Source organism: Augochlora pura, chromosome 11 (assembly GCF_028453695.1).
Source record: "Augochlora pura isolate Apur16 chromosome 11, APUR_v2.2.1, whole genome shotgun sequence".
NCBI lineage: Eukaryota > Metazoa > Arthropoda > Insecta > Hymenoptera > Halictidae > Augochlora > Augochlora pura.
The window spans coordinates 18,479,887-18,504,330 of NC_135782.1; the positions used below are offsets into that span (position 1 = coordinate 18,479,887).

Here is a 24,444-nt window from a genome sequence, read left to right on the forward strand (position 1 = left end):
TAAAAACGTAAAAACTGTTCTACGATAGTTCAATATTAAATAAAGTAAAATTTTATTTTGTTACTTATCCTATATTTAAATGTTCCCAATATTATAAAGATAAATGTTGAAAATAAAATATTATTATTTGTACTGTGATTTTGGTGAATTTAGGAAAACGAATACAGTGGATTCATAATTTCTTAGTATAAATAACGTTTTGAGAAACAATAGTTTTAAAAATTGTTGATCTGTATTTTTTAGTGTAATCACTGTCATTCGCTTTCCCTTGCGCACATTATTTCAAAATGGCAGCCGCTACGGATGAGCTTAGTAAGTAATCTCGAAAAAATTCATAATTAATTCGTGTTTACGTGTTTTTTTTCTCAATTTTACGATGCTCAGTATCGTTAAGCATATCGTGATTTGTTTAATAAAACCGAAATTGCTAACGATTAGAACAATATGAAAAATATCATAGCTCATGAAAGAAAGTTGGTTGTCATGCCGTGTTGCAGAATGCAACTTCAGATGTTTATCTTACTTTTTTTATAGCTCCCGTTCAGATTTTATAATTGATTTCACCGTGCATTATTTTTTAATGATTTTCTGCTCATACTTGTATTTGTCAATAGAGCAATGTTGTGTGACACTCTTCTTTTTCCTACCATTTATGCTTCGATAAAATTTAATCAGTCATTATAGAATTAAAATGATTACTTTTTGTAACTTATAGTATAATAGTTTCATCATTACAAGTTGTCAAATCTGACTTGTTATTAACACTTTTGTTTAATACTTAATGTCATGGATCAAATTTGAAAACTCCTAATTCATTTTCTGTATATTTTTCAGTACTGGTTATTCTTAAACAATTAATAAATGATTTTCAATACACTACATAATAAATTCACCTACAATTTTTATTGACAGTGTTATTGGAACGAGTGGTCCTTCAATTGGGGAATGCGGAAACCGATGAGCAACTACAAACAGCAGTATGCAAGTTTCTACCTCCGGTTTTACTGAAGTTGACCAGCTTGCAAGAAGGAGTCAGGAAAAAAGTGATGGGACTATTGATCCATATAACTAAAAGAATAAAAAGCAGGCCTCTAGTGCAACTGCCGGTCGAGGCTCTGCTATTGCAATATCAAGATCCAGCTGCCAGTTCATTTGTCATTGTATGTTATCTTAAAATTACAGTCGAGCCTCCTACACAATGTTTGCCACGTTTCTATGGAGTACAAAGTAATATCTTATATTTACAGAATTTTACCATTATATACATAAAACTAGGATATCCTAGGATGGAAATGGAAAGACAAGCAAAACTAGTTCCAAGTGTGTTGAACGCTATAGAAGGGAAGCCTTTGTCTCATCAAGATAGGTCTGTTAATAACCTATTATTAAATTTAAATAAAATAATAGATACAATTGAACATGTTTATAAAAATGTTTCAGCTTGTTACTCATAATAATGCCTGTGTTGGGTCACATCAATATCCAGGCAGCACCAGATGAACGGGCAGCCCTTCTTGGCTTACAAGATAAACCTTATGTAGAAAAGAAATTGCTCGATTTTATGCTTGATACTCTATTGTTATCATATGCGTAAGGATATTTACTACATAGTTCCAATTCAAGCTTATTTAATTGCAAACAATTTGAACTCTATAAAAAATTATTTAGATCCATAGGAGTTTTCCAACAAACAGAAGAACAAGAACAGCAGCAGCAGCAGCAGCAGCAATCACAACGGGTTCCATATAGACTACCTGGGTTAAGTATATATGCTTTTAAACGGGTGATCGGGGAAAAACCACCGACAGCTGAACAGATTGAACAAACGAAGCTTGGGATTGTTAAATTCTTGGCCGGAGGATTTTTCCGTGATTCAGATATCCTCGTACATTTGATAGTGGCTGCTGCAGACACTAGATTTAGTGTGGCTAACTTGGCAGATTCAGAATTGAAGAAAATTGTAAAGTAAGTTTACCTATCTGCACACGTAATTCGTAACATACATTAATGACTACGTTAAGTACTGTAAACTATTCTTGCAAATGTTTAGTACATTGGATTGGTCCTCGGAGAAATTAGCTACTCCACTGTGCACATTATTTTTGGGTACCACTAATCCTCTGAAGGAAATTGAGCCAAAAATGAAGCGACAGCCTGCGAGTACCCGAATTCGATTGAAATTGTTACATTATTTGTGTCGTATTAAGAAAGTCGATTACCTAATACTGTGCATTGAGGTACATATCTTGATCTTACATCATCGTGTGTAAACGTTATCTAATATAAGTTAATTTACAGGTAATTTTTGAGTCTCTGTATGGAACAGATACAAATTCGAAGCTGAGGTCATTGGCACTGCAGTTTACGTTAAATATTGTCCAGCAGTAAGCTTAATACGTTCTAATAATTTGTTATCTGAATTATTATTTGTATGCAAAGCGATAATATATATTCTGCGTTACTTCTAGCTGCAGCCTTGCGCTATTAACTGGCGTAGATGGTGTGATTCTACACGGAATGATGCAGTTAAACTCTGAATTCCAGGAGAGCCACAAAATAATGGCGTATACTATTATTGGCCAATTGGGACGGAGAATTCCGTCATTGGTTACCAGAAATTCGAATATGTTAGAGGATTTATTCGATACACTTGTATCTGTAAGTAACTAATAATAATCGTACGTTAGAGGTATTCAAACATTTCATTACGGACTTTTTCTTAAAATTCCGACGAGCAGTTCCAAACATCACCGTTATTAATTACAGATGGCGTTGTACTATAATATATGACTGTACATTATGTTAATCAAATTTCCTGCCACATCTCACGCATTTTTTTATGATGTTTAAGACTGAAGGTGATTTACGGGGGGCTGTGCGAGACGCTTTAATCTCCATAACTTCGTCATATAAGCTTAGTAAAGAAGACGAGAGTAAAATAACTAGGATAAATGATTTATTGTGCAATGCACTTGTCCAATCACCCGAGTCTAACATTAGGCAAGTGTATATAATTACCTACGTTAATATGTAGGTATACGAAATCCTCCGCATTGTTAACAACTGTTCTTATTGCAGATTTGTAGCCATGCATTATGCTGCGAATGTATTTCCATCAGACGATATACCTTCTCGTTATCTTCTATTATTGTCAATTGGCGATACTAAAGACGGAATTAGTTCAGAAGCTAGAAAGGTTCTGTACGGCGGTCGTCTAAACACGATATCGACATACCGATATATCGATGTCGATGTTATTCATAGCGACGCGAAAGAAACCAATCAAGTTGTGCTGCCGGATTTTCAAAAAATGGTTGTCTACATATACTTGGAGATGCTGACTAAGATGCCTACTACTAACGATGGAAGGATCAACGTAGAAAGTAAAGCACTACCGTACAGTGTCGCTGTATTCACGGAGGTAATTAATTTCAAATAGATTCGCGTAGCTCGCGTGGCTAATTAGAGTTTTCTTCTTACAGATGATCAACTATCTCCGGATTTGTTTAGCGAGAAGCGCTAACGTGAATATAAGCAACGAACAGTTGCAACATCCCTGTGAGAATACACCATTGATCGCACGTTACTTGGAGAATTTATATAAAAGTCAACTTGAGATATTGAACAACTATCTTGATATGATTTTGCTTCTTAGTCGTGCTTCTGCAGGTAGAAATAAATTATTGCGACTTTATATTTAGACATTAGCGTCTACTAAACAGATTTTTCTCCGATACAGATCAATATTCCCTGCAAGCTTTATTGGAAGTAAGCGGTTCTATTCCGCAACATCTAACACAACTATACGAGAAAGAGGCTCGAGAGAAGTGGCTTCTGGGATTGCTAAAGTCTTCGAAACCAGACATACGAAAGTTAGCTGCTCAAATTTACGGCGCGATCGCTGCTCCGTTGGCCGATTCTGTTTTCTGGGATGAAATACGGGAACTTACAAAATTGATGAAGGATAACGATAAAAAACGGAAGAAGAATGTCGAGGAACTGCACGGAATAATATTGGCTTTCACGTACATGATGGAAAGACGATTGTTCTCTTGTAAAAACTCCATGAACTTGTTTAACGTAGATCTGTATACTGATATTATAAAATCTATATGTACGTACAACGATGATACGCACAGCCACGAAAGCATGTTCAAATACTATTATGAGAATATTCTTTAAGGCGCTCTTCTTCACGACAACTCACGCCTATTAGTGGAAGTTGTGATTGAAAGTATCGGTATCCTAGGGAAAACGTACAGCTTACCCTTACCTGACGAGGGCGGCGGTGAACCGAACAAGAAAAAATTAGTAGAAGAACTCTTTTCTGTAGCGATCGACGCTAAACTAAATACTAAGGTTTCACCGAGTTCATTTTTAAAATGAAAACCAAGAATTAAGACCCCGTTCCACATTATTATATGTTTAACTTTCATTCTTACAGCTTGGAGAGAGGACTACCATTACCTTAGGATATTTATGTTTAGGAGAACATTTTCCACATGCTACGGACATAGTGACTAAAATTATTACTATGGTCAAGGAGGTAATTACGAAATGTTGAAGCTTAGTTTGTCGTGTACAGCGAAACAAATTCTACTGATTTTACAGACGAAAGATATCGAAGTGCATTTAACTTTGGGAGAAGTTCTGGTGTGCTGTGTACAGGGGCCGGCACACGTGGAAGCGCGGAACGCATGGGAGACACTGCCGAGCGAGTATCAAGTACCTCTTAGTAACGCTGGTACAGAACTTCTGATACATACGGTAGACGAGTTGCTTAAAATATATAGAGAACCGCATCCCAACTTGAGACAGGTATTCATTTGTTAACTTCTGCTTTAAATCAATAGTCTTTTCATTCTTACTATTCTCTTTCCAAGGCGGTTTGTGCGTGGTTACTAGCGCTTATGAAATACAATATTAAGGAAGAGTGCATTAAACAAAGGTTTACGCCGTTGCATCATGCGTTTGTAGATTTTCTTTCGGACGATAACAGTAAGTGCCTTGCTTAATGATTTTGTCGAAAATAGTTACACAATGTTTTCTTCAACGTATGTTACTCCACTTGTAGATATAGTGCAGGATATCGCGGCGAAGGCACTCAGTTTGATACATGTGAACAGTTCGAAGGAGGAGAAAGAAGTGTTGGTTTCGAAAATATTAGATCAATTTGTACGAGGTCGTACAGCTGTGAAACAAGTAACCTCCGATACAAAACTGTTCGAGGAGGGTCAACTGGAAATAACGCCCACAAGGTATAATCCTACCCCGCGCTTTTCAAACTACGCTTGTCCGATTTGTCCGTATTGAAAGAATCTGATTTGTAGCGGGGGCTTGTCACCGTACAAAGAAATTTGTTCCCTAGCCATAGAACTGCAGAAGCCGGATTTAGTATATTACTTTATGCATCTGGCGAATCGCAACGCCGTGTGGAAATCTAAAAAGGGCGCTGCATTCGGGTTCGCAGCCATCGCTAAAATGAGCAGCGACGAGCTGAGCAAATATCTGCCGAGTATAATCCCGCGTTTGTACAGGTATAAGTTCCATCCGTCGCATAAAATTCAGTTGAGCATGTGCAATATCTGGGACGTTATCGCTCCTTCGTCGAGCAAGGCTGTGAGTACCCATTGCTAGAAAGGAGATCCGCCAACTTCTCATTGTGCATGAAATCATTTACAATAATCTTTCGTGCCTTGATAGATCGAACGGTATCATAAAGAAATATTGAATGATATAATTGATAATTTAACACACCACGAGTGGAGAGTGCGTATAAGTTGTTGCGATGCGCTTGCAGCTCTGTTAAGAGAGAATGTTCGCTTAAATCTCGCGGAAACCGCACCCGAGTTGTGGGAGAAACTGTTCCGAGTAATGGACGACATTCACGAGAGCACCAGATTGGCAGCTACGATCACGATCAAATCGTTTAGCGAAGTTAGTTCTCCATTTAACATTTCCGCGAGCTCTTTTTTTTGTAATGAGAATCGTTGTTTATCATCTTTACCGAATCACAGACCTTTATTCGCTACTGCGACTCTTCCGATGGCAAAGAAAGAGAACAAACCATACAAGCGGCACTACCTGTACTGTTGGACACAGGGCTAACTAGTACTCTTAACAGCGTGAAATCGGTGTCTCTGGATACGGTGTTGGAATTGTTGTCTAAATTCGGCAATTTGCTCAAACCCTCTGTTTGGGTGCATGTAATCCCGTTTATTCTAACTTCGTTTGTGGAAGCGGAGAATCCGAATTTGTCGTACTTGAGCGCCAGACATGGATCGTCGTCGGAAATTCAGGAGACTATTGATAGTATTAGAGAAAGTGCCGCTAAAGGACACATCTTTACCGATACGTTGACAAAGGTAAGATTTCTTCTAACAAGATATGTACATGCGTAGTGTTTGGAACATTTACACTACAATAATATTCTACGTTTATTCGAATATAGTGTGTACGGTATGTTAACTCCGAGACGTTGAAAGAGTTAGTACCTGAAATAGTGGAACTAATCAAAACCAGCGTAGGATTCGGAACAAAAGTAGTTATTGCACATTTTGTAACTCTTCTAAGTACTTATCATAAGGTCGAACTGCAACCTTACGCCGGTAATTTGTAAATCCTTTATAATTACAACGACAGCATCGATGCAACCGATTTATCATACTATTGTATTGTACAGGTAAAATTTTGTCTGCTTTGTTGAACGGCTTGTCCGATCGCAATTCGATTGTTCGGAAGAATTATGCGACCGCCATCGGTCACATAGTGGGATCGGTAAAAGAATCTAGACTAGACAAACTGTTCATAAAACTAAATGCATTATACACAGAGAAAGGTAGATAGAGATCTAAAATATCACGTACGCTTGTCAAATTACCAAGAATGAAATTACCGAATTTATCATTTCAGACGACTCGACCAATCTATCGATTCTACAAACGCTGCAGGCTATAAATGAACATAATCAAGATATCATAAAGAAATATTCAAATATCGTTATACCACTTACCTTCTTCGCGATGCACATGGAAAAGACACCGGGTTCGTAGTCGCTCTAACAATATCATCTATAAGTGATTTCCGATATTTATGGATTGGTATCTTATCAGGGAATGAAAATGTGGTCGCATTATGGACTGACCTCTGGAACGAGATAACACCCGGAACAGAACCCGGAATTATGCAAAACCTGGAAACAATAACAGAACTTTTACGGACCTCACTAGAGTCAGAACATTGGAGGTTAAGAAAACAGGCCGCTAACGCAGTTCACACTTTGGCGGAGAAACTAGGACACCGCCTCAATCCTACTGTTCGGAACACTCTGCTGAAGGTGCTGACGGACGGTTTGCGTGGAAGAACTTGGGACGGAAAAGAGAGAGTGCTGAACGCTTTGGCTACATTGTCGAGCAACAGCAAGTACGGTCAAACATGCTGTCTGCATCAAGAATGAATCGCTTGTAAACTTTTCTCATGGATTTTATGGATTATAGAGAAGCCCTGAAAGAGGACCAGGAAATGTGTGCGATTATAATCGATACGTTGTACAGAGAAAGTAAAAAGGAATCTATAGAATACCGGCGCCATGCTCTGCAGGCATTCAGCACTGTTCTGAATGAGTTGGATATTGATAAGTTTCGGGAAATAAGCGATATTTTTGAAGAAATTATGGGAACGGTAAATTCTTAAATATATTTAATTGTATAACACGGCGTTTCTATAGTGTGCAGCGTAATTTAAATATTCTTATCTGAATCGGTCTTAGGTGCGAAATAAAGATGACAACGAAAGCTTGCTCTCTGAGGAGAGAACGAAGAGAAACGAAGACATCCTGAAGTTACATGAAACAATCTATGGGGCTCTTGGAAAAGCATGGCCGACTTGCAAAGAAACCCAAGGTAAACAAGTGAAACGGAGTCAGCGCGCGACGTTTATGGCTTCTTACATATCGTTTTTGTTTGTTTAGACAAATACTGTGTGGAATTCGTAACTCGTTTTGGAAAAGTATTACCTACACAGTCGACATCTGTACAGGTGTCGATGTTGTCATCGCTCACCTTATTCGTGGATAAGCTAGCTTTGCTCAAGTTGAACAGCGCGGAATTGTCAAGTACGGATAAAGAAATGCTGCAGACGATCTGCGATAAGTTGAATGAAATACTAAGATACAGTCTAGGTAAGGGGACTTCATTTTACATGAAAACGCTACTTACCAGAAGAATTTCGAATAAATAACTTTTTTGTTTTAGGTATTTCGTACACCAGAATTAGGAACGAATCTTTGAGCATAGCTTTATCGCTTGGCACGAAGTTGCGCGACACTAACAATGTTAAACACTTAAATGAAACGGGTGTAGTAATCAAAGAATTTCTGCCCCAATTAACGGATGATAACGAGTCAGAGGTCTTCGCCCGGCTTATGATTATCAAACTAATATTTAAACAGTGCGAATTAAATGAAAATTGAAATACTATGTAATCTAAATGTCGCTGATAATTGACATTAAAATGATGGTGACACAAAAAAAGCATAATACTTGCAAAAGTTCTTTTAATGATGACACTTCATTATAATCGTGGCTCCTATGTATAACAATAACAAAAATTGTCTAATAATGTATAATTTAATCTTGCCGTGTTCTACAGGACTCCCTTTTGAATAATATTATGATCAAATATTTATTTATGACGAAATTGTAGTTCCGATAAGAACTACGAAAGTTCGTCTTTTTCTGGATATCATTCTGAGTGTATGATTCAACTTCGGATCACGGCAGGATAAAATCTAGCTTCCGTACTTCATACTTTTCCTTATAGTTTCCTATGTTTTTACATGGTCTTATAGAAAGATAGGAAAATGTATATTTATAAATATATTTGTCGGCTGTATGAGTTCTGTACGAATAATATATTACATAGATTAACGAATTTCATCGTCTGTAATAACGTTTTAAAAACCTATCTGAATCATCGACGAAATTTATCTGTAGAACACTTTTTTTAGCATATTTTCGCATACTCGTGTGCGATATGCAGATAACAATTGTAATTATGTATGATCGTTTTTACATAAACAGTCATGTACCAGAAATACAAAAATTGGATACTAAATCAAAATGATCAAGAAATTTAATTAAATACGATGTATTTGTATCTGTAAATAAAATTGCAGCGAAGGATTTTACCGCTGGCAGTTTCACATTTTACAATGTTTCTTTCAATTTTTTAAATAAAATTTTCGCTCCTGGACTTGTTTTTGATTTCAGAGCATTCTTTATTGGATCTAGTTTAGAACGTAAAGTATTCGTCAACGATTCCACTTCGTTTTCTAATAAGAATACTAATAAAAAGCAGCCTCTATTAAATTCTATCCATTCTTCTATGACATTTACTTCTAAATGGTTGATCAATACTTCTCCGAATGTGGTATCATTGTTTTCTCGTACCTTTTTATCATTCTGTATAAGTTTCTTCAACATCATATGTAATCCCGAATGTTCGACAATCTTGTGCTCAGTATCCTCCTCCTTGATTTTTGAATTCGGATCTGTGATGTAGCTAGCAATGGATTCGAAAGCTAATTTCAATTTTTCTCCAGCACCTGCATTCAAAACTGCCAATGCTACCATCGCGATAGAACTGTTCGACAACCATGTTCCAATGTTTTCGACTACAGCCTCAAGTAGCACATTCGAGATGCTCTCTCGAAGTTCTTTCTCCCGTACCTCCGGTAACTTCTTGCTTGCGTTATTGTTATCCCCTTGTTGCAAATATGTAATTAGATCAGGATGGAAGTAACGGGGGCTTCTTCTGGCTACTAAATACAAAATTACGTGCTTTCCATGTTCGTTTATTGCTATGTCTGTCAGATCCTTTTGAACTTCCGATAGTATGATTTTCTTTACAAGTACAGTATCGTCTACTGTGTCGAACAATGCTAGTAGTATTAAGTATCCGTGCTCGGACATAGATACATTCTTTACATTTTCCTTAAGACCTTTCATTATCAATTTCCTATCTTTATTGGTGCCGTGCCATATGCATTGAACTACGATTTTTGAACCGGGCTTAGTCTGAGATAATTCTACTACAGAGTCTTTCAGCATAACTATCATTTCCGATCTCTCTTCGCTCGAACACTCGTTTAAGTATTCTAAAAGTATAGTCTGTACAAGCGTAAAGTGCACAAGATTTTTATTTAATATCCTCATTAGATTTCCTTTCACAGCTGTTAATGTCGCCGACTTCATATTTTCTGCAGATTTATATACATCGGACAGAGACTTAATTTCATTGTCTTTAGCTTGTTTGTACATATCGCCGTAAAATTCCTGTCTAAAATGCGCCTTTTCAATATTTTTCGCGTACTTAGTATATACCATTTCTATCAAGGGTGCAGATACAGAGTGACTCATGAATTTCACAATGTTACCATAACAAGCAGAAATAATTTCATGTTTCACGTCTCGCGGACCATACTTGAATATACTTTTTACACAGTTCTTTGCATATTTAGACAACATCATTTCTTTGATAGATGGTTTTAACTCGGCATAAATACTTCTTTGAATATTTTGGTCACTGAACTTTATCATCCATTGAATAATACGAGATAAATCATGTGTGAGCATTACTTTATTGTAATGAGACCTTAACAACTCATGGGTGTTTAAAATTAATTTTTTACGTTCTAATGGTGTACAGTCTGATCTACGTAATTTCTCACCGATCTTTTTAGCTTTAATTGCTATTTCATAGACATCATTCAGTTTCTTTGCTCTGTACTTTTCCTTCAATTCTTTTTTCTGCTTTTTAATTTCCATCCAATTGGGTTTCTCTGTTTGCTCTGAACTGTTATTTGTTCCTTGGTTCCCTTTCCCCTTGTAACCATTTGCTAAGGCTTTCTCATACTTTCCTCTCTTCTCTTTTAGAAATTTCTGTGTACCATTGGAAGCAATATTATTTTCATTACTTACAGTATCGTTATTTGTAGCGTGTGATATTTTAAGTTGCTTAGCTTTTGATTCTGTACCAGGGTTCTCTTTTCGTTTCCCCATTTTGCAACAGCCCTAAAAAGAGATTAAAATATATAATACAATGCATAAAAAAAAGAGTATTTCTCTCCGCTGTTATAATTATTATATTTACAAATAAATTATAATAACTACTTAAATATTGCCGATATTAATAGATCAACATAACCAATAATAAATTGTAACTAACCTGAAGATTCTTTTCAAAGTGTTTTAGTGATATTTCTAACTTGCGTGCACTTGGGCGGTTATATTATATTATATTAAATTCAGTAAAGTTGTTTCCAGTCATAATTAAACATTAATTACTGAATCTCAACAATTGTATTCAATTCTACACGTGCACACAGGTTACACGCTGCACTATGTACATACGTACAGTCTGGTATAATCCAGTACAGTCAGCCGGAAGAGTAATTCGTGCATTAAATTTCAAATTTGCTATAAATTCTCGATTTTAACTGTTATAATTTAAAAATTGTTACAATTATAATCAAGGCTCGTTTTAAAGCTTAAAGCTTCTATTCACGTGTTAGTTTCTGTAACGCGTTTTTGTATAATGCAACAGGTAAAAAACCAAAGACATACTGTCTCGAAAATTTTACAAAATCAAACATCTGTAAATACACTGGAGAATTTTTGTCATTATTTATCTTCGCACAAATATCAAGATAAAAGCCTCTTTTGTACAACGAGCCCTTAGACTTTGATCTACGATCTTTTTTAGTCACTCTATCGAACTTGCGTTCTATACTTTCAGAGTTGAACAAGTGTTATTTTAATGAATGCAGTTCTCTTTGTTCGTTGCTGACAACATACTTTATTTCGTTTCTTACATAAATAATGGAAAACAAGATGAAAAATCACAAAATAACCGAGAGTGTGTTACGAATGCACAATTTATTTAATCCTCCATTCATAAGTGTGCTATATTTGTTAATGATACTTAAAACGAATATAGTTGAAAATAATTTTTGAAGCAGAAACGTGTGTATTCATATTAAAACAACAATAACGCATTGTATAAATTGCGGAAGTTCTATTCAATTAACACAAGATATCGTTTTTTTTTTAATATATAAATTTATAATGATTTAATACAGTTTTCTTTTATTATTTAATTTAGTATAATAATAATAACATTAGTGAGCTAGTTAAAATAAAAAGTAATAATACAATTTTTACTTTTACAATTATTCGTGTATAAATCACTGTGTATGAGTGAGTGCAACTGGATGTTTTCCTTCACATGCGCCGGATTCTTTATCGCGGAATGATTGGTTATCTCTTAATGTTCATCGCCCTTCCAGTAGGTATTATATTATAAATGTACGTTAGTTTTATTTCACATTCTCCATCTTCCTTTTCAGTGTGCGCGTCACCGCGTGCACGATCCATGTTACCCTTAGAGTTCCCTCGACAAACTCTCAGTTTAATAATCTAATCTGATCCTTGGCATAACGTGGCCGATCAACCATGGACATGTAGCAAACTAGGTATTTTCCAACAGAATATAACTGATTCGTTTGAGATTTGTTTTATTGGCTAAGGAGTGTTCTTATCTCTTTGTGCATATGGCAAAGGAAGTCAACGTAGCTGGGACTTCCGTCCGTTCCTCTGTCTTCGATTAAGAAATGACGTAACACCATCTCGAGTTTCTCTCGCTGTCTCACTACGGTTAGCTGAAAAATGCGGCGATCAATTGTAGTCGCGTCGTTAAATTTTCAGGTCAGTCTTACGTGTTGAAAAAAGATTTCCGATCTTATAATTGCTTACCCTCATGCAACGATGCCTCTCCATGCGCACACGGTCAATAATGTCTGTTATTCGCTTATTTAATGGAGTGTCTAACATTGGCAGTAAAGTACGATCCGTATCGACTTGGACCACCGATGGAACTCCGAACACTGCCTGTACCCATTGCGGAGAAAGTCCGAGGCCAAGCCATAAGAACATATGTATACCGTTTTCTATAGAAAAAAAAAAGAAGGCAGACGACAGATTAGCAACATACGTTCTCTTGGTACTTTTCAGGAATAAAAATACATGGGACAGCGAATAGCATATTCACCAAGTAAAAATGCGCCATCGTCGGTAAACTTGTCCATAGAACAGCGTAACAACTGTGGCAATTCTGTATCTTGAGGATCAACATTATGTAGGGGTAGTAATCTTGGGTAAATGTACACAACCGATACTGAGATAGGCATTGTAGCAACAGCTTGCATAACGAAAGATCTGTCGTCGATAGTCATATCAGCACCTATAGACAATTACGTTAATAAATGATAAGCGACGGTCAATCAGCGAATAAATGAAATCAGAACTCATACCTCCAGATAACGCGTCGCTCCTCAATAATGCGTTTGTATAAAGCGGGAGAAGTTTCATGCATTCCGGTAATATCAATTGACCAGCACTTGATGGGGAAGCACAGTGTTTCCGATATGCAGCTAACATGTTCGCGCATCTCGCGACCAAATTTTCCTTCACAGTTTTTGGGGTCGATTCGATCAATTTGAAAACACCTGCAAAAAATGTGACGTTTCAGTTTCGACGATCAGTAATGTGTACGTGTGTGAATTAGTAACAGTATGTCTTACTTTGCTTGGCGAAGAAATTTAAAATGGCGTCTAAATCACACACACGGTACAATTCAGCTATTTGAGAAGATGTCTTTAAACTAAGATTAATGATACGCAATCTTCTGATTCCGCCGCAAGAAGTATACAACAAAGCCGCTTGAATATATACACCTTCTTCATCCGTCAATTTATCGTCGTGTTTCACTTCTACAGCAATTGCCTGCGATGAAGAATGAAAATGTTAACGACACGATGCATTTACGAGCCATACGATACGGTTAGAAATCGTTTTACCTTATTGCAATCTATACTAGCTAATTCTATCTCTGTAGTATTCGACATGAAGAAATGCCCGAAGAAATCGGTCGCTCGAACACCGGTAGATGTGCGTACACGCATGGTCGCGTTAAACGCGATTGGTCTGCTAATATTGTTAATAACGTCTGTGATTAAACGATCCCCGTCTATGTCGGCCTGAGAACATGAGATGTTGTTACGCGTTTTAACAATAAATAACAAACAGCTTAACATGAATCTGCAGTACCTGGAAATAAGTATATTTGTTAACCTCTCCACCGGTTAATCTGGCAACCTGACCTATCGTTGCAATATCCACGTACGAATTATTGAAAACGAACAGATCTACGGAACATCCTGCACCTTCACAATCTTGTCCTAAGTTATTATAAACGTTATTCTGCGGGGCTGAAAGAAAGGAGATCGTTTTATGAACACTGTTTGGCTTGCGACGGCGACAATAACGTACGGACAAAGATTTACCTAATACCGTTTTCTCTTTCTCCGTTCCAAGTACTTTACGATCGTCACGATTTTTCAATTTTCCAGGAGCTTCGGCGATCGGCAAGGAAGAGTGAAAAACCAATAGTTTACCGGCACAGTCAGAAGCCTAAAAAATATAGAGTGACGAAAATCAAACTACTATATAATAATAGAACATCCCAATGTTCCAATTCAGTTGCAGAAATACCTTCAACGCTTCCAGACCAGCTTGTATCGCAGGCGCAAGGATAGTTTCTGTTTCGCGAGTGTCTGCGAACATCGCCGGTATCTGCGTCATTAAACTGTCTATAACCGCTTCGCTTTCCTCGACGTCGCACAGGAACCCGTCCAAAAGCGGCATAAATACGTCTTGTATGTCTCCGACGACCATCATTTGCGGTTGCGCGAGGCACGAGTTCACATTGTAAAAGTGTACCGTATTATTGTACGTTATAAATCCTACTTTCATGTTCGACTTCGTTTGACCGACGTCAACTGGCAGATTCCGCAGAATTGATTTCATCTTCGCACAAAGTAAATTGACTAAGCCAGACTTGACTGTGTTGTATGACACGTCGATCACGAACACAATGGCTGGTGGTTTAGGGAAAATATCGTTCTACGAGAAAGAGAAAGGAATAAAGATTTGCCCATAATCGAAACCGACGTGATCATAGTATCGGTTAACTTACTTTACAGTACTCTTTTGTAGCAAGGTATTCGTACGTTCCCAATGTTAACTCGGGTCTTTCGTAACGATCCATGCGTTGGCCGGTATGATCTAAATGTTGGAAATATTCTGCCGGAACTGAAATAGAAAAGCGGCAATTAGGACGGTAGCATAAAGAACTCTACAGAAAAGAAAACACGAGGAGAAATACCTTCAGTAGTTGCTTTACAAAACATGCACTGGAATCTTCTTCCCGCATCGATGAAATTCATAAACGGGCTCATGTAGGCTTTGCATCGCACGCAACGAACTGGACCATTCTCTCCCATATCTACAATAGGTGGTTCATACTCTCCTTCCGCTATACGAGCCATCGGACTTATTATTAGACCAAACGGAACATTCGTCTACGAATGAAACACGTTGAATAAACATCACTACATTACAGCAGTACGCGTGATATGTAGTCTTAATGATCAAATTACTTGTTTTATAATATCTGCAGTTGTAGGAACAGTGTACATAGTGGACCTAATATATCTAGGAGAAGCGTTTCCCTGATCCTGCGTTACAAACTTGGTAGTTACTAATGGTGGAATTAATCCCCTTTGATTTGTTACGAATACACCTCCCCTGGCGTGCTGATCATCCTCTATCACTTGAATCTGTACGGAGAAATAGATATTCACAATAAGCACGAATTATCAAAGATTGCAAGCATCTTCGGTTGATTCGTTTACCGGGCTTGGCATGTTATCAGGATCCAAGCGTCTAGCTTGTTGCGTTGGAACATCTTCTGCCTGGTATCCTCCAGGCGCGCCCGGTATGCCACCTTGATACGAAGGTCTCTGAGCGTTGTACATATCCTGCGATAAACCAAAAATCATTCAACATGATAGAGCCCAATAGATCCAACTGTTACAAACATACATTATTATAGCCTTGGTATCCAGTAGGTTGGTAACCCGCCATTGCACCGGGGACAGAACGATTAAGCCCTAAAGGAGGTACCATAGGTTGTCCCTGCATGGGAGGACCAGTCGTGTATTGTCTCTGACCTGACGGTGGTAAATTCGAAGCAGCGTTCATCATGTGTCCTATAGGTTGGCCGGGCAATGGGGGTGGAGCTTGCGGATCCGATAAGTTTTGTTGTCCCATATACGGATGTCTGTTGTAGTTTTGTTGACCTGGTAGCGGTGGTGGCGCTATGTTTTGTTGACCTGGTAGTGGTGGTGGTGCTATGTTTTGTTGACCCGACATTGGCGGCGGACCAATGTTTTGATGACTTGAGATTGGCGGCGGAGGAATATTTTGTTGACTCGTCATCGGAGGCGGAGCAATGTTTTGTTGACTCGACATCGGAGGCGGGGGCAGATTTTGTTGGCTGGACATCGGAGGCGGGGGCAGATTTTGCTGGCTGGACATCGGAGGTGGAGGCATGGACTGTTGGCCCATCAGAGGAGGACCAGGCAGATTCGATTGTCCATGTAAATTATAGGACGACACGTTAGAGTAGTCTGAATAGGATTGACCAGGTCTCTGCTGGCTCTGCATCGGTGGGTACTGTTGTCCCGGTAAAGGAGGCCCTGAGGAATGAGCAGGCAAATTCGACTGAGCTAAATTCTGCTTGGATAGCGGTGGTGGTGGTCCAGGTAGAGTTTGTTGTCCGTGTACTCCTTGCGGAGCCGTATTATTTTGATTTTGTTGATTCGGTAACGGAGGTCCGGACAAATGTGGTTGAAGCGGCATTAACGGGCCAGACACATTTTGGTGTCTTGGCAAAGGCGAATTAGAGCTCGGTGGTGGTGCCTGCATCGACAAATTAGGCATGCTCGGCTGGCCTGGCAAAGGCGGAGCCGACTTCTGTCCCGTTGGTGGCGGTCTCGGGAAATTCGGTTGTCCGGGGGCCGCGTCAATGACGTTTCTTTGACCACTTTGATTAGGTAATCTTGCATTAAAGCCTTGATCAGGCGATGGATTTTGGCCAGGATAGTATTGTCCAAGGTTAGATTCCATAGACTGTCCAGAGAAAGGGAAACCAGACTGAAATGTGGAAGGATTTTTTAAAGCTGCTTTCTGTTGCAGATCTTGTCCAGAAATCGTTGACACAGAGTTTCCACCAGGATCAGTTTGTCCAATAGGCCCTGCTGTAATTAAGTACACATAGTATTAATATATATAACTACCATTTAATCATTCTTTCTGTATACTAACCAATTCCAGACGTTGAATCCAGGGCATTGTTAAATCTATTGATATTTGCAGGTGTAGACATTGGTGGACTACTTTTCCCAGGTAAAGGTGGAGGAGGAAAATTCTACAACATATTCGGTATTGTTATAATCAAATAATAGTGTTACCATTGTCATTATTTCATTAATAATCAATTACTGCAGAAGGTGGTCTTTGTTGATCCCCCAAGGACATGTTGGAGATTTGATTAACTATATTGTTTTGACCTGTTGACGATGGCATCATGTGTGGATTGTTTGTTGATGGTTCAAACTGAGTATTTCCTGAGGAATAACATAATCTGTTCACATGGAAATTAAATGTTTCCTGAACATGTGAGATATAATTAAAATTGTATAATGACGTGTACACAATGAATTATTAATGAATTTATAAATATAGTAATTCCAGAGTATAATCATTCAACTGCAATTGATTGAACGTGGTTTTTCTGTTATCTAATATATGTCAGTAGTAAAAAAGGTCTATGCAAGTTCCATACAGATGACAACACCTTTGATCTGACATTCATCTTGACAATTACATGTCCACAAACACTGTCTTATGTACTCATGAAGGCATAGATATGAACTATTTCTGTCCACAGATAAATGTGAATTTTCTATATAGATTTCTACATTTGGAAATCCTTAAACTGTAATATACCAGTGTGTAAACTAGACTTAACATTCAATCTGTTTGTAAAGACACGCAAACGTGAAATGTTAAAAAAAATCGTGAACAGATTGTACAAAGCACAAGTATGAGAGAGCTACGATTTTCTGAAATAAGGTATTTAAGAAATTCGATACGTTCGTTGATCATACGAACATGATACGCGCGAAAGCGCCAACAGGCTGTTAGTTGGCATGACCGAAAATTTGTAAATCAGCAGGAAACGTTCAAAATATGCTACACATTGACAGACGTAAGATAACCTATACGAAAATCTCTGTACAATCCCTGCGAGCTGCGAACACTGACCGCGCGTGAAACGTTTCTGTTGATCGTTGAGAAGCATTGTCACTGATCGACGACTGATTATTCGAATTTTCTGTTGCTTTACCAAACGATAAAAAGGGAATTAGCCATTTTGCACACGAATCGCGTTTAACGAAAGAGCCACGCGAACGTGAGGCTCGCGCGATACCTGAACAGAAAATCTTGTGTACTTACGTTGTGTCATTGTACGTATTTGAACCATAACAAAAGCGAATATTTCCACAACTGTTTACAGTAAAATGAAGAAAATGTATTTCACTGCAATAGTGATTGTTGCCGATGCCACGTAAGGTGGCATTGCGCATGCGCCCAATGCACGCTGACGAGACACGTCATGATAAAAATTGGAACATGTTCAAAGGGATAATTAAACGGCGACACGTCTCCCGTCGATCCTGTAATTTTATTGTTCAAGAAAATCTCAAGATCCAACGAGACGACGGTAAAACACGTTTCGTGGGATCCGTCGTTCTTTAAAAGTGAAAGCATGCACACGTTGAAGCATTTTCAGTTTCCAGCCAATTGGTTGGCGCATACGTCAGCGCATCATTTGAAAACTTCCGTAGCAATTTTATTTCCATTTCGAACACTTCCTTTCTATATTTATTTCAAACATTTCCTTTTTATATTTATTTCGAATTCTTCTTTTTTATATCCACTTCAAATACTTCTTTTCTATCTCTATATAAAGTAGTCTTTTTTTTTATCTTCATATCGAATTAAATTCGCAGATTCAACCGGTACAATAAAATTCAACAATTTCAAGTGGACAGAGCATGGACGTTCCAACAAATTAGTCGAACATTTTTCAGTTATTCCAACTGCATCAGTAAAAAACGATACAAATGGATGATGTAGACTAATTTCGCAATATCAAAACAACCCCAAAGTGCGCTCAGGATTGCATCTATCACATATTCGTTACTATCACCGCAATTATACAGGATACATATGTGCAAGCATAAGTATAAAATGTATAGCGCCGTTAATATTTTCAATGTAAATCCGTACGCGTTGTTCAATAACGACACCGTTTTCCACAACTTTAACTGCAGCATCTTAGACAGTATCAATCTGAAATCTAAACTCCGAGCAAATTAGTAATTCATTGAATTTCTAGGGCAAACATACAGTATGATGCGAGCAATTTACCATTGTTGGCGTCCGACCCGGTGACAGAGATGAAACTTTTCCCGGCATCGATACCATCTATGACTTCGTTGATCCTTCGAAATCGGAATTGGATTTTGCGTATCAGTACAGCGAAAGAGCAAACAACAATCGTGTTAACGAAATCCGGCGTACGATCCGCGATCCACATTAGAACGTACATGTAGTTTCTATTGTTGTCGATTAGACCATAGTAATCCATCAAGTTGAAAAGTATCGTGACGAACATTATGTTCGTAATCTGAACAATGTCGGTTCTCATGCACTTATTGTAGTTGATGTGAACGTTCAAGATTTTCATGTTCTCGTCGACGCTGTTCAGATTTTCGAATACCCTTCTAGTCTTATCGGAGTGGCGGTTGATCGATATCACGACGATGGGTAACAAAAGAATGTTCATGTAGAATCTGAGTTGTCGAATCTTACTTGCCGGAGTTACGATCATCAAAAGATTTATAACTCGTTTTGAGTAATGGAATACATTGCTAAAAAGACAGCAGTAGGGTAGTAGAATTATGATTCCGCATACGCGGTTCAGGAATGGAGATCTATGGAACTTGATCGGGTACAAGCCTAGGCAAAGTAAACAGCGGAAGTTAGCACGATGGATGGAAAACTAAATGAATAATCGTAGCGATTCATTTTTAATGATCTTACCTAACAGTTTCATGAAGAAAAATAAGTACCATGACTCTTCGTAAACGTTGGAGGGTCGAAACAGGGAGTTGAGCTTCATGACTGAAAACTTTTACGTAAATAAGTCGGATTCGTAAAGCGCTTCGCTTTGTACAGCGTTCGTGTGTTAAATTCGTCGATAATTGTACGGTCACGTTAGGTAATAGTGCATAATTTATTAGATACTTTAGTATTCGAGATTTATAATCTGTTCTAGTTCATCTGCTACATGTAAAATTGATTAAAGTACGGTCACTCTAGCAATTTGAGTTCGATCTACATTTACGCATCTCGTGTTGTTTATAATGTCACAGTAATTTTGTTGAAACTATATCATATAATATTATCAAGTCGCAAATTTATTCTACTTTCGGTTACGAATTTTTTTCATTGCGTTGATCGGATTTTGAATTTAAATAGTAGATCGAAATGTTGCGTACCTGCGCAATCACAGCGCGCAAGATAACTAGATTCTAGTTACAGGATCAGCAGACTTAGTGATACCTTAATGTTAAACAATACTATTGAATTATGTGAATGTAAATAAATACAGAATTAAATGTAAATTGTAAATTTTTTAATTGTATTCGTTCCCGTTTGAATTTTTTTCGTAGTACCAGAAGATTATACCTCAAGAATGAATGAAAACGAGACAGGTAATACGAATATGTTAACATAATCTTGTTTTCCTTAAGTTTAACAAGACACAATTAACTATGTGGAAAGAGATAACGTTTTAGAAATTTTTCATAATCAATGAATGCATAAAAATATAATCGTGTACAATCGCTTGAATGGCTTCTGGAATAATTGAATTTTCATGTTCCAGATAAAAACCACTCTTTGCAAAAGGTTCTACTACCTGGTCATGATCCAGGGTGGAATGATCCTCCAAAATGGGCATACTCTGGCATGCAGAATACCACAGCTACTCCCACTAAACGGGTATTGAATAAGAGGGTAGCATTTCCATTGTCTTCTCCGCAAGCTTCCAATAAAGAGCCTTCAGTATCAAGTCCATCGACTATGCCACCATTGCCACAATCTTCTACTAATTTGACGACAGCGTCACATCCTCCTTTGATACCTCCTTCCAATGCAGATACCGAAATTGATACAAGTGCAATGATTATTAATAAGGAGCAGGCGTTGAATGAAGTCTTAGAGAGTTTACAGACTGCAATCAGTGAGCATATAAGTAAAACTAAAGCGGAAGAAGTGAAGAGAAGATTAGATGTGCTGAAAGCTGCATGGATGGAAGATAAATTAAGTGATGTTATATGTAAGAATATTTTAGACTTGTCAAAAGGTTGGTATTATGTATATTTAGGAGGAAATCAAGGATGTAGTATTTTCTCAACTCTGTGTAATGGAACAACAGAAAATATTGTTTACAGCGCTACAAGAGGGAAATGTTGATAAGGCAGATCAAATACATTTATCACTGATGATGCAGCATGCAAGCCTATGCAGTCCTTGGATACCTGGCATTAGGCATATCATTTTAGAATTAAAGAATAAGCTGCAAGATTCAGATGTGATGCAATCCAGTAACTGACAATATCTTATTTTACTTTGAAAGTGATAATTAAACGGAGTAATAATTGTTTTTTTAATTTCACCAATGAATGCTTATAATAATAACAAATGTATATATTTATATTGTAGAATTGATATTTTCTTCTGTTTAGTGTGCAATTTGTATTTACAGCTCAAATTGTTGTTCATTTATGTGAATAAAAAAAAATTTTATTGAGGGACAAAATTAGAGCTACTAAAATGAAAACTACTAATTATTTTTCGAAAACATGTACAAAGAGAACATTTAAAACAGATACTTTATTATATTTACAATATTATAACAGAAAATCTTCGAAATTACACTAATTTCTAGAGTCGTTATAGCGACGTTATTTTAAATATTCTGACGGTGTTGTCTGCACCTCCAGATGCCATGAACTTCGGATTTGACCAGTTACAGCATAACACTTTGTCTTCGTGACCGGATAAGTCATACAACGATGCTTTGGGACTGGAAACAAACAGTTTTAAATTAATCAAGACCTTCATTCGAATCCGATTCGTTGCACAATTTACTAGTGATTTGATTTATCATACTTTCTGATGTCCCAAAGTTTCATGTCGTTATCGTATGCTCCTGAAATGAATAAGTGCTCCTGCGTGGTCGACCACCTTACAGATTGCACCCATTGTGTGTGAGAAGTGAATACTGTCTTCACAAGCGTGCCCTCTGAAAACGAATGCGTTCAAATAGTAGAACTCATGGTAACTGAGAATAAAAATACAAATTCCGAGTGTACCTGTAGATCTCGGGTCGTACAATCTAATGTGCCTGTCGGCAGATGCCGCTATTACAGAGCGATTTAATGGCGAATAATCTATATCGAAGAAGCTTTTGTTGCCAGCAAGTTCGTGTTTGATACCACCTAGTTCCGAATCCCATATTTTTATCGTGTGGTCCCACGAGGACGTTATAACTTCCATTTTATCGGACCAAACTACACCGCTGATAGCTTCTTTGTGACCTTTCATTGTCCTTCTGGGAATCTACAAAGTCACAATAGTAATAACAAAATTTACAGATCGCCTTCAGCGCTTTTATGCACACTAAACTTACTCTTGTTTTACCGTGTTCCGATTTTGATCGCTTCGACGTAGACTCGCCATCCTCGTTTTCATCTTGAGTAGCTAAGGATACACCAATATAAGGATAAATTGTATGCTATAATTACTGCTCTTCTTTAGCCACTTAGAATATTTTCTTTCATATTTACCTGTAGACCAAATCTTCACCATAGTGTCCCAAGATCCTGTAGCCAGAAGTGTGCTGTCATAATTAACACTAACTGCTTCTAGTCCACGTTCGTGACCTCTGCACACATGTATACAGTCCACAGAGTTCTCAGCAATATTCCAGTCCCATATTATAGCTGTTTGGTCCTGTGATGCACTGTGTATACATTTATTATAGATTGAAATTATTTGAACAAGTGCATACGACTATTGTTGATTTACCTAACAAAGCTGGCAGTGTCTTCATTCAATGATATCCAAGCTACAGCTTTGATGGGGGATGTGTGACCAGGGATTACAAGGTGATGTTTCCCTTTGTATGTCCAGATGTGTAATGTATTGTCATAACAACCAGTTAATATCCTACCAAAACCATAATTTTGCATGATTATGTAGATTATTATTGTTGCTCTATATCGATAAGATATAAAACTAACCATTTTTCTCGAACTGCAACAGCTGATACCCAATCATCGTGTATAAGACAATCTTGAGGTTCTGGTGGTGGATACTTTTCAATGTATTCTACATTTATCACTTCTTCTGTAGAAATACTTTTCTCTGTTAAGTGATCTAACAGGGAAGAACGCAGAAATTGCGAGTATACCAGAAAATCAAACTCCACATCGTTTTTTATACTGGCTGATTCTAAAAACACAGGTATTTTTATGAGTGAACATGATTCATTGTAATTCATACGGTAGTTCTGAACGACATACCTTTCAAAAGTTCATTTACGAGAGTATTCAACTCGTTCGGCACAATAGCAGCATGTACGGACAATGGAAAATCTGGGACAGCGTACCTGGAATCGATAAAATAACTATGTAAATATATTTGCGCCAGGCGAACATAATTTTTGCGTTACACAAGAACGTATGTTATCAAATCTGTTTCGTTTACGCGTTTTGCACAATGCATTAACCTCGCAGTATCTGTCAAAAAACATAATCGAGAGATTAACTCACTGTTCTTGTTTAGTCACAAATTTTATTTGGATTTGTGGTGCACTACTGTTTAATGCAGTACTAGCCATTGTGGTTATTTAATTTATAAACAAAGGCTCACACAGAATACACGTGCAGCTCAAATCGACGCTACTCAATGGCGTCAGTAATACTGAATTGACTGTCCGAAACTTGAAGCATCTATGGCTATCTTCATAGTTCGCTGTATTCAACTTATATCGATATATATTATATAGTATAGTATATATCGATTATTTATAGATAGTTTCGACTAAATCATCGATAATTGTAACTAAACTATCTATAGTTTATCGATCGTTTCATTAAGGAGGGAGATTCAAATAAACCATGTTTTACCATCATCATTATGTACAAAGAATTATATACTTTTATTGATACAAATACTTTTGGATCAGAGGCCTCACACTGTATCGATTTTCGATAAACAATTAAGGTAAGTTCCCGTGAATCTTTTTTAATATAATATAGCTGAAATTAAAGCTGAAAGTGTC

At 37.4% G+C, this 24,444-nt stretch overlaps 6 protein-coding genes across 11 annotated transcripts; 2 read left to right on the top strand and 4 right to left on the bottom strand.

Moving 5' to 3' along the window:
* Positions 1-220: 220 nt before the first annotated feature.
* On the top strand, positions 221-9,178 carry LOC144476838 (proteasome adapter and scaffold protein ECM29). Of its 3 annotated transcripts, none has more exons than XM_078194124.1 (28): positions 221-312; positions 913-1,160; positions 1,248-1,366; positions 1,441-1,590; positions 1,669-1,965; positions 2,051-2,237; positions 2,299-2,384; positions 2,469-2,658; positions 2,852-3,000; positions 3,079-3,421; positions 3,483-3,669; positions 3,740-4,114; positions 4,184-4,359; positions 4,445-4,546; positions 4,612-4,818; positions 4,884-4,998; positions 5,075-5,258; positions 5,331-5,619; positions 5,704-5,937; positions 6,018-6,365; positions 6,452-6,608; positions 6,683-6,838; positions 6,913-7,044; positions 7,113-7,422; positions 7,497-7,680; positions 7,769-7,901; positions 7,970-8,179; positions 8,253-9,178. In XM_078194124.1, the coding sequence occupies exons 1-28, from the start codon at positions 288-290 to the stop codon at positions 8,468-8,470; spliced, it is 5,511 nt and encodes a 1,836-aa protein (XP_078050250.1). In that variant the 5' UTR covers positions 221-287; the 3' UTR covers positions 8,471-9,178. The 3 variants fall into 3 exon arrangements, with proteins under 3 accessions (XP_078050250.1, XP_078050249.1, XP_078050251.1); XM_078194123.1 differs by lacking the exon at positions 221-312 and adding an exon at positions 555-620; XM_078194125.1 differs by lacking the exon at positions 221-312 and adding an exon at positions 659-674.
* Positions 8,538-11,416, bottom strand: Peng (Pumilio and CPL domain-containing protein penguin). The gene is made up of 2 exons (XM_078194126.1): positions 11,227-11,416; positions 8,538-11,072 (listed from the first exon to the last, which is right to left on the bottom strand). The coding sequence occupies exon 2, from the start codon at positions 11,058-11,060 to the stop codon at positions 9,207-9,209; it is 1,854 nt and encodes a 617-aa protein (XP_078050252.1). The 5' UTR covers positions 11,061-11,072; positions 11,227-11,416; the 3' UTR covers positions 8,538-9,206.
* Positions 11,417-12,113: 697 nt separating this feature from the next.
* On the bottom strand, positions 12,114-18,613 carry Sec24cd (COPII coat complex component secretory 24CD). Of its 3 annotated transcripts, none has more exons than XM_078194296.1 (17): positions 18,480-18,613; positions 17,463-17,576; positions 17,286-17,388; positions 16,002-17,218; positions 15,812-15,937; positions 15,557-15,736; positions 15,283-15,478; positions 15,094-15,209; positions 14,610-15,020; positions 14,402-14,528; positions 14,166-14,326; positions 13,916-14,095; positions 13,640-13,841; positions 13,370-13,564; positions 13,108-13,299; positions 12,813-13,006; positions 12,114-12,718 (listed from the first exon to the last, which is right to left on the bottom strand). In XM_078194296.1, the coding sequence occupies exons 2-17, from the start codon at positions 17,547-17,549 to the stop codon at positions 12,575-12,577; spliced, it is 3,831 nt and encodes a 1,276-aa protein (XP_078050422.1). In that variant the 5' UTR covers positions 17,550-17,576; positions 18,480-18,613; the 3' UTR covers positions 12,114-12,574. The 3 variants fall into 3 exon arrangements, with proteins under 3 accessions (XP_078050422.1, XP_078050421.1, XP_078050420.1); XM_078194295.1 differs by having other exon boundaries at positions 16,002-17,215; positions 17,463-17,587; positions 18,480-18,610; XM_078194294.1 differs by having other exon boundaries at positions 17,463-17,587; positions 18,480-18,610.
* A 129-nt stretch (positions 18,614-18,742) lies between these two features.
* Positions 18,743-20,680, bottom strand: LOC144477057 (uncharacterized). Its single transcript, XM_078194480.1, has 4 exons — positions 20,591-20,680; positions 20,133-20,213; positions 19,458-20,048; positions 18,743-19,386 (listed from the first exon to the last, which is right to left on the bottom strand). The coding sequence occupies exons 2-4, from the start codon at positions 20,209-20,211 to the stop codon at positions 19,118-19,120; spliced, it is 939 nt and encodes a 312-aa protein (XP_078050606.1). The 5' UTR covers positions 20,212-20,213; positions 20,591-20,680; the 3' UTR covers positions 18,743-19,117.
* On the top strand, positions 19,720-21,936 carry LOC144477058 (steroid receptor RNA activator 1). Of its 2 annotated transcripts, none has more exons than XM_078194482.1 (3): positions 19,720-20,806; positions 20,980-21,459; positions 21,532-21,704. In XM_078194482.1, exons 1-3 carry the CDS (start codon positions 20,788-20,790, stop codon positions 21,567-21,569), a joined length of 537 nt encoding a protein of 178 aa, XP_078050608.1. In that variant the 5' UTR covers positions 19,720-20,787; the 3' UTR covers positions 21,570-21,704. The 2 variants fall into 2 exon arrangements, with proteins under 2 accessions (XP_078050608.1, XP_078050607.1); XM_078194481.1 differs by having other exon boundaries at positions 20,537-20,806; positions 21,548-21,936.
* A 15-nt stretch (positions 21,937-21,951) lies between these two features.
* On the bottom strand, positions 21,952-24,103 carry LOC144477056 (ribosome biogenesis protein WDR12 homolog). The gene is made up of 9 exons (XM_078194479.1): positions 23,933-24,103; positions 23,684-23,769; positions 23,402-23,612; positions 23,187-23,327; positions 22,946-23,121; positions 22,789-22,859; positions 22,472-22,718; positions 22,269-22,401; positions 21,952-22,182 (listed from the first exon to the last, which is right to left on the bottom strand). Exons 1-9 carry the CDS (start codon positions 23,998-24,000, stop codon positions 22,050-22,052), a joined length of 1,266 nt encoding a protein of 421 aa, XP_078050605.1. The 5' UTR covers positions 24,001-24,103; the 3' UTR covers positions 21,952-22,049.
* Positions 24,104-24,444: the final 341 nt, after the last annotated feature.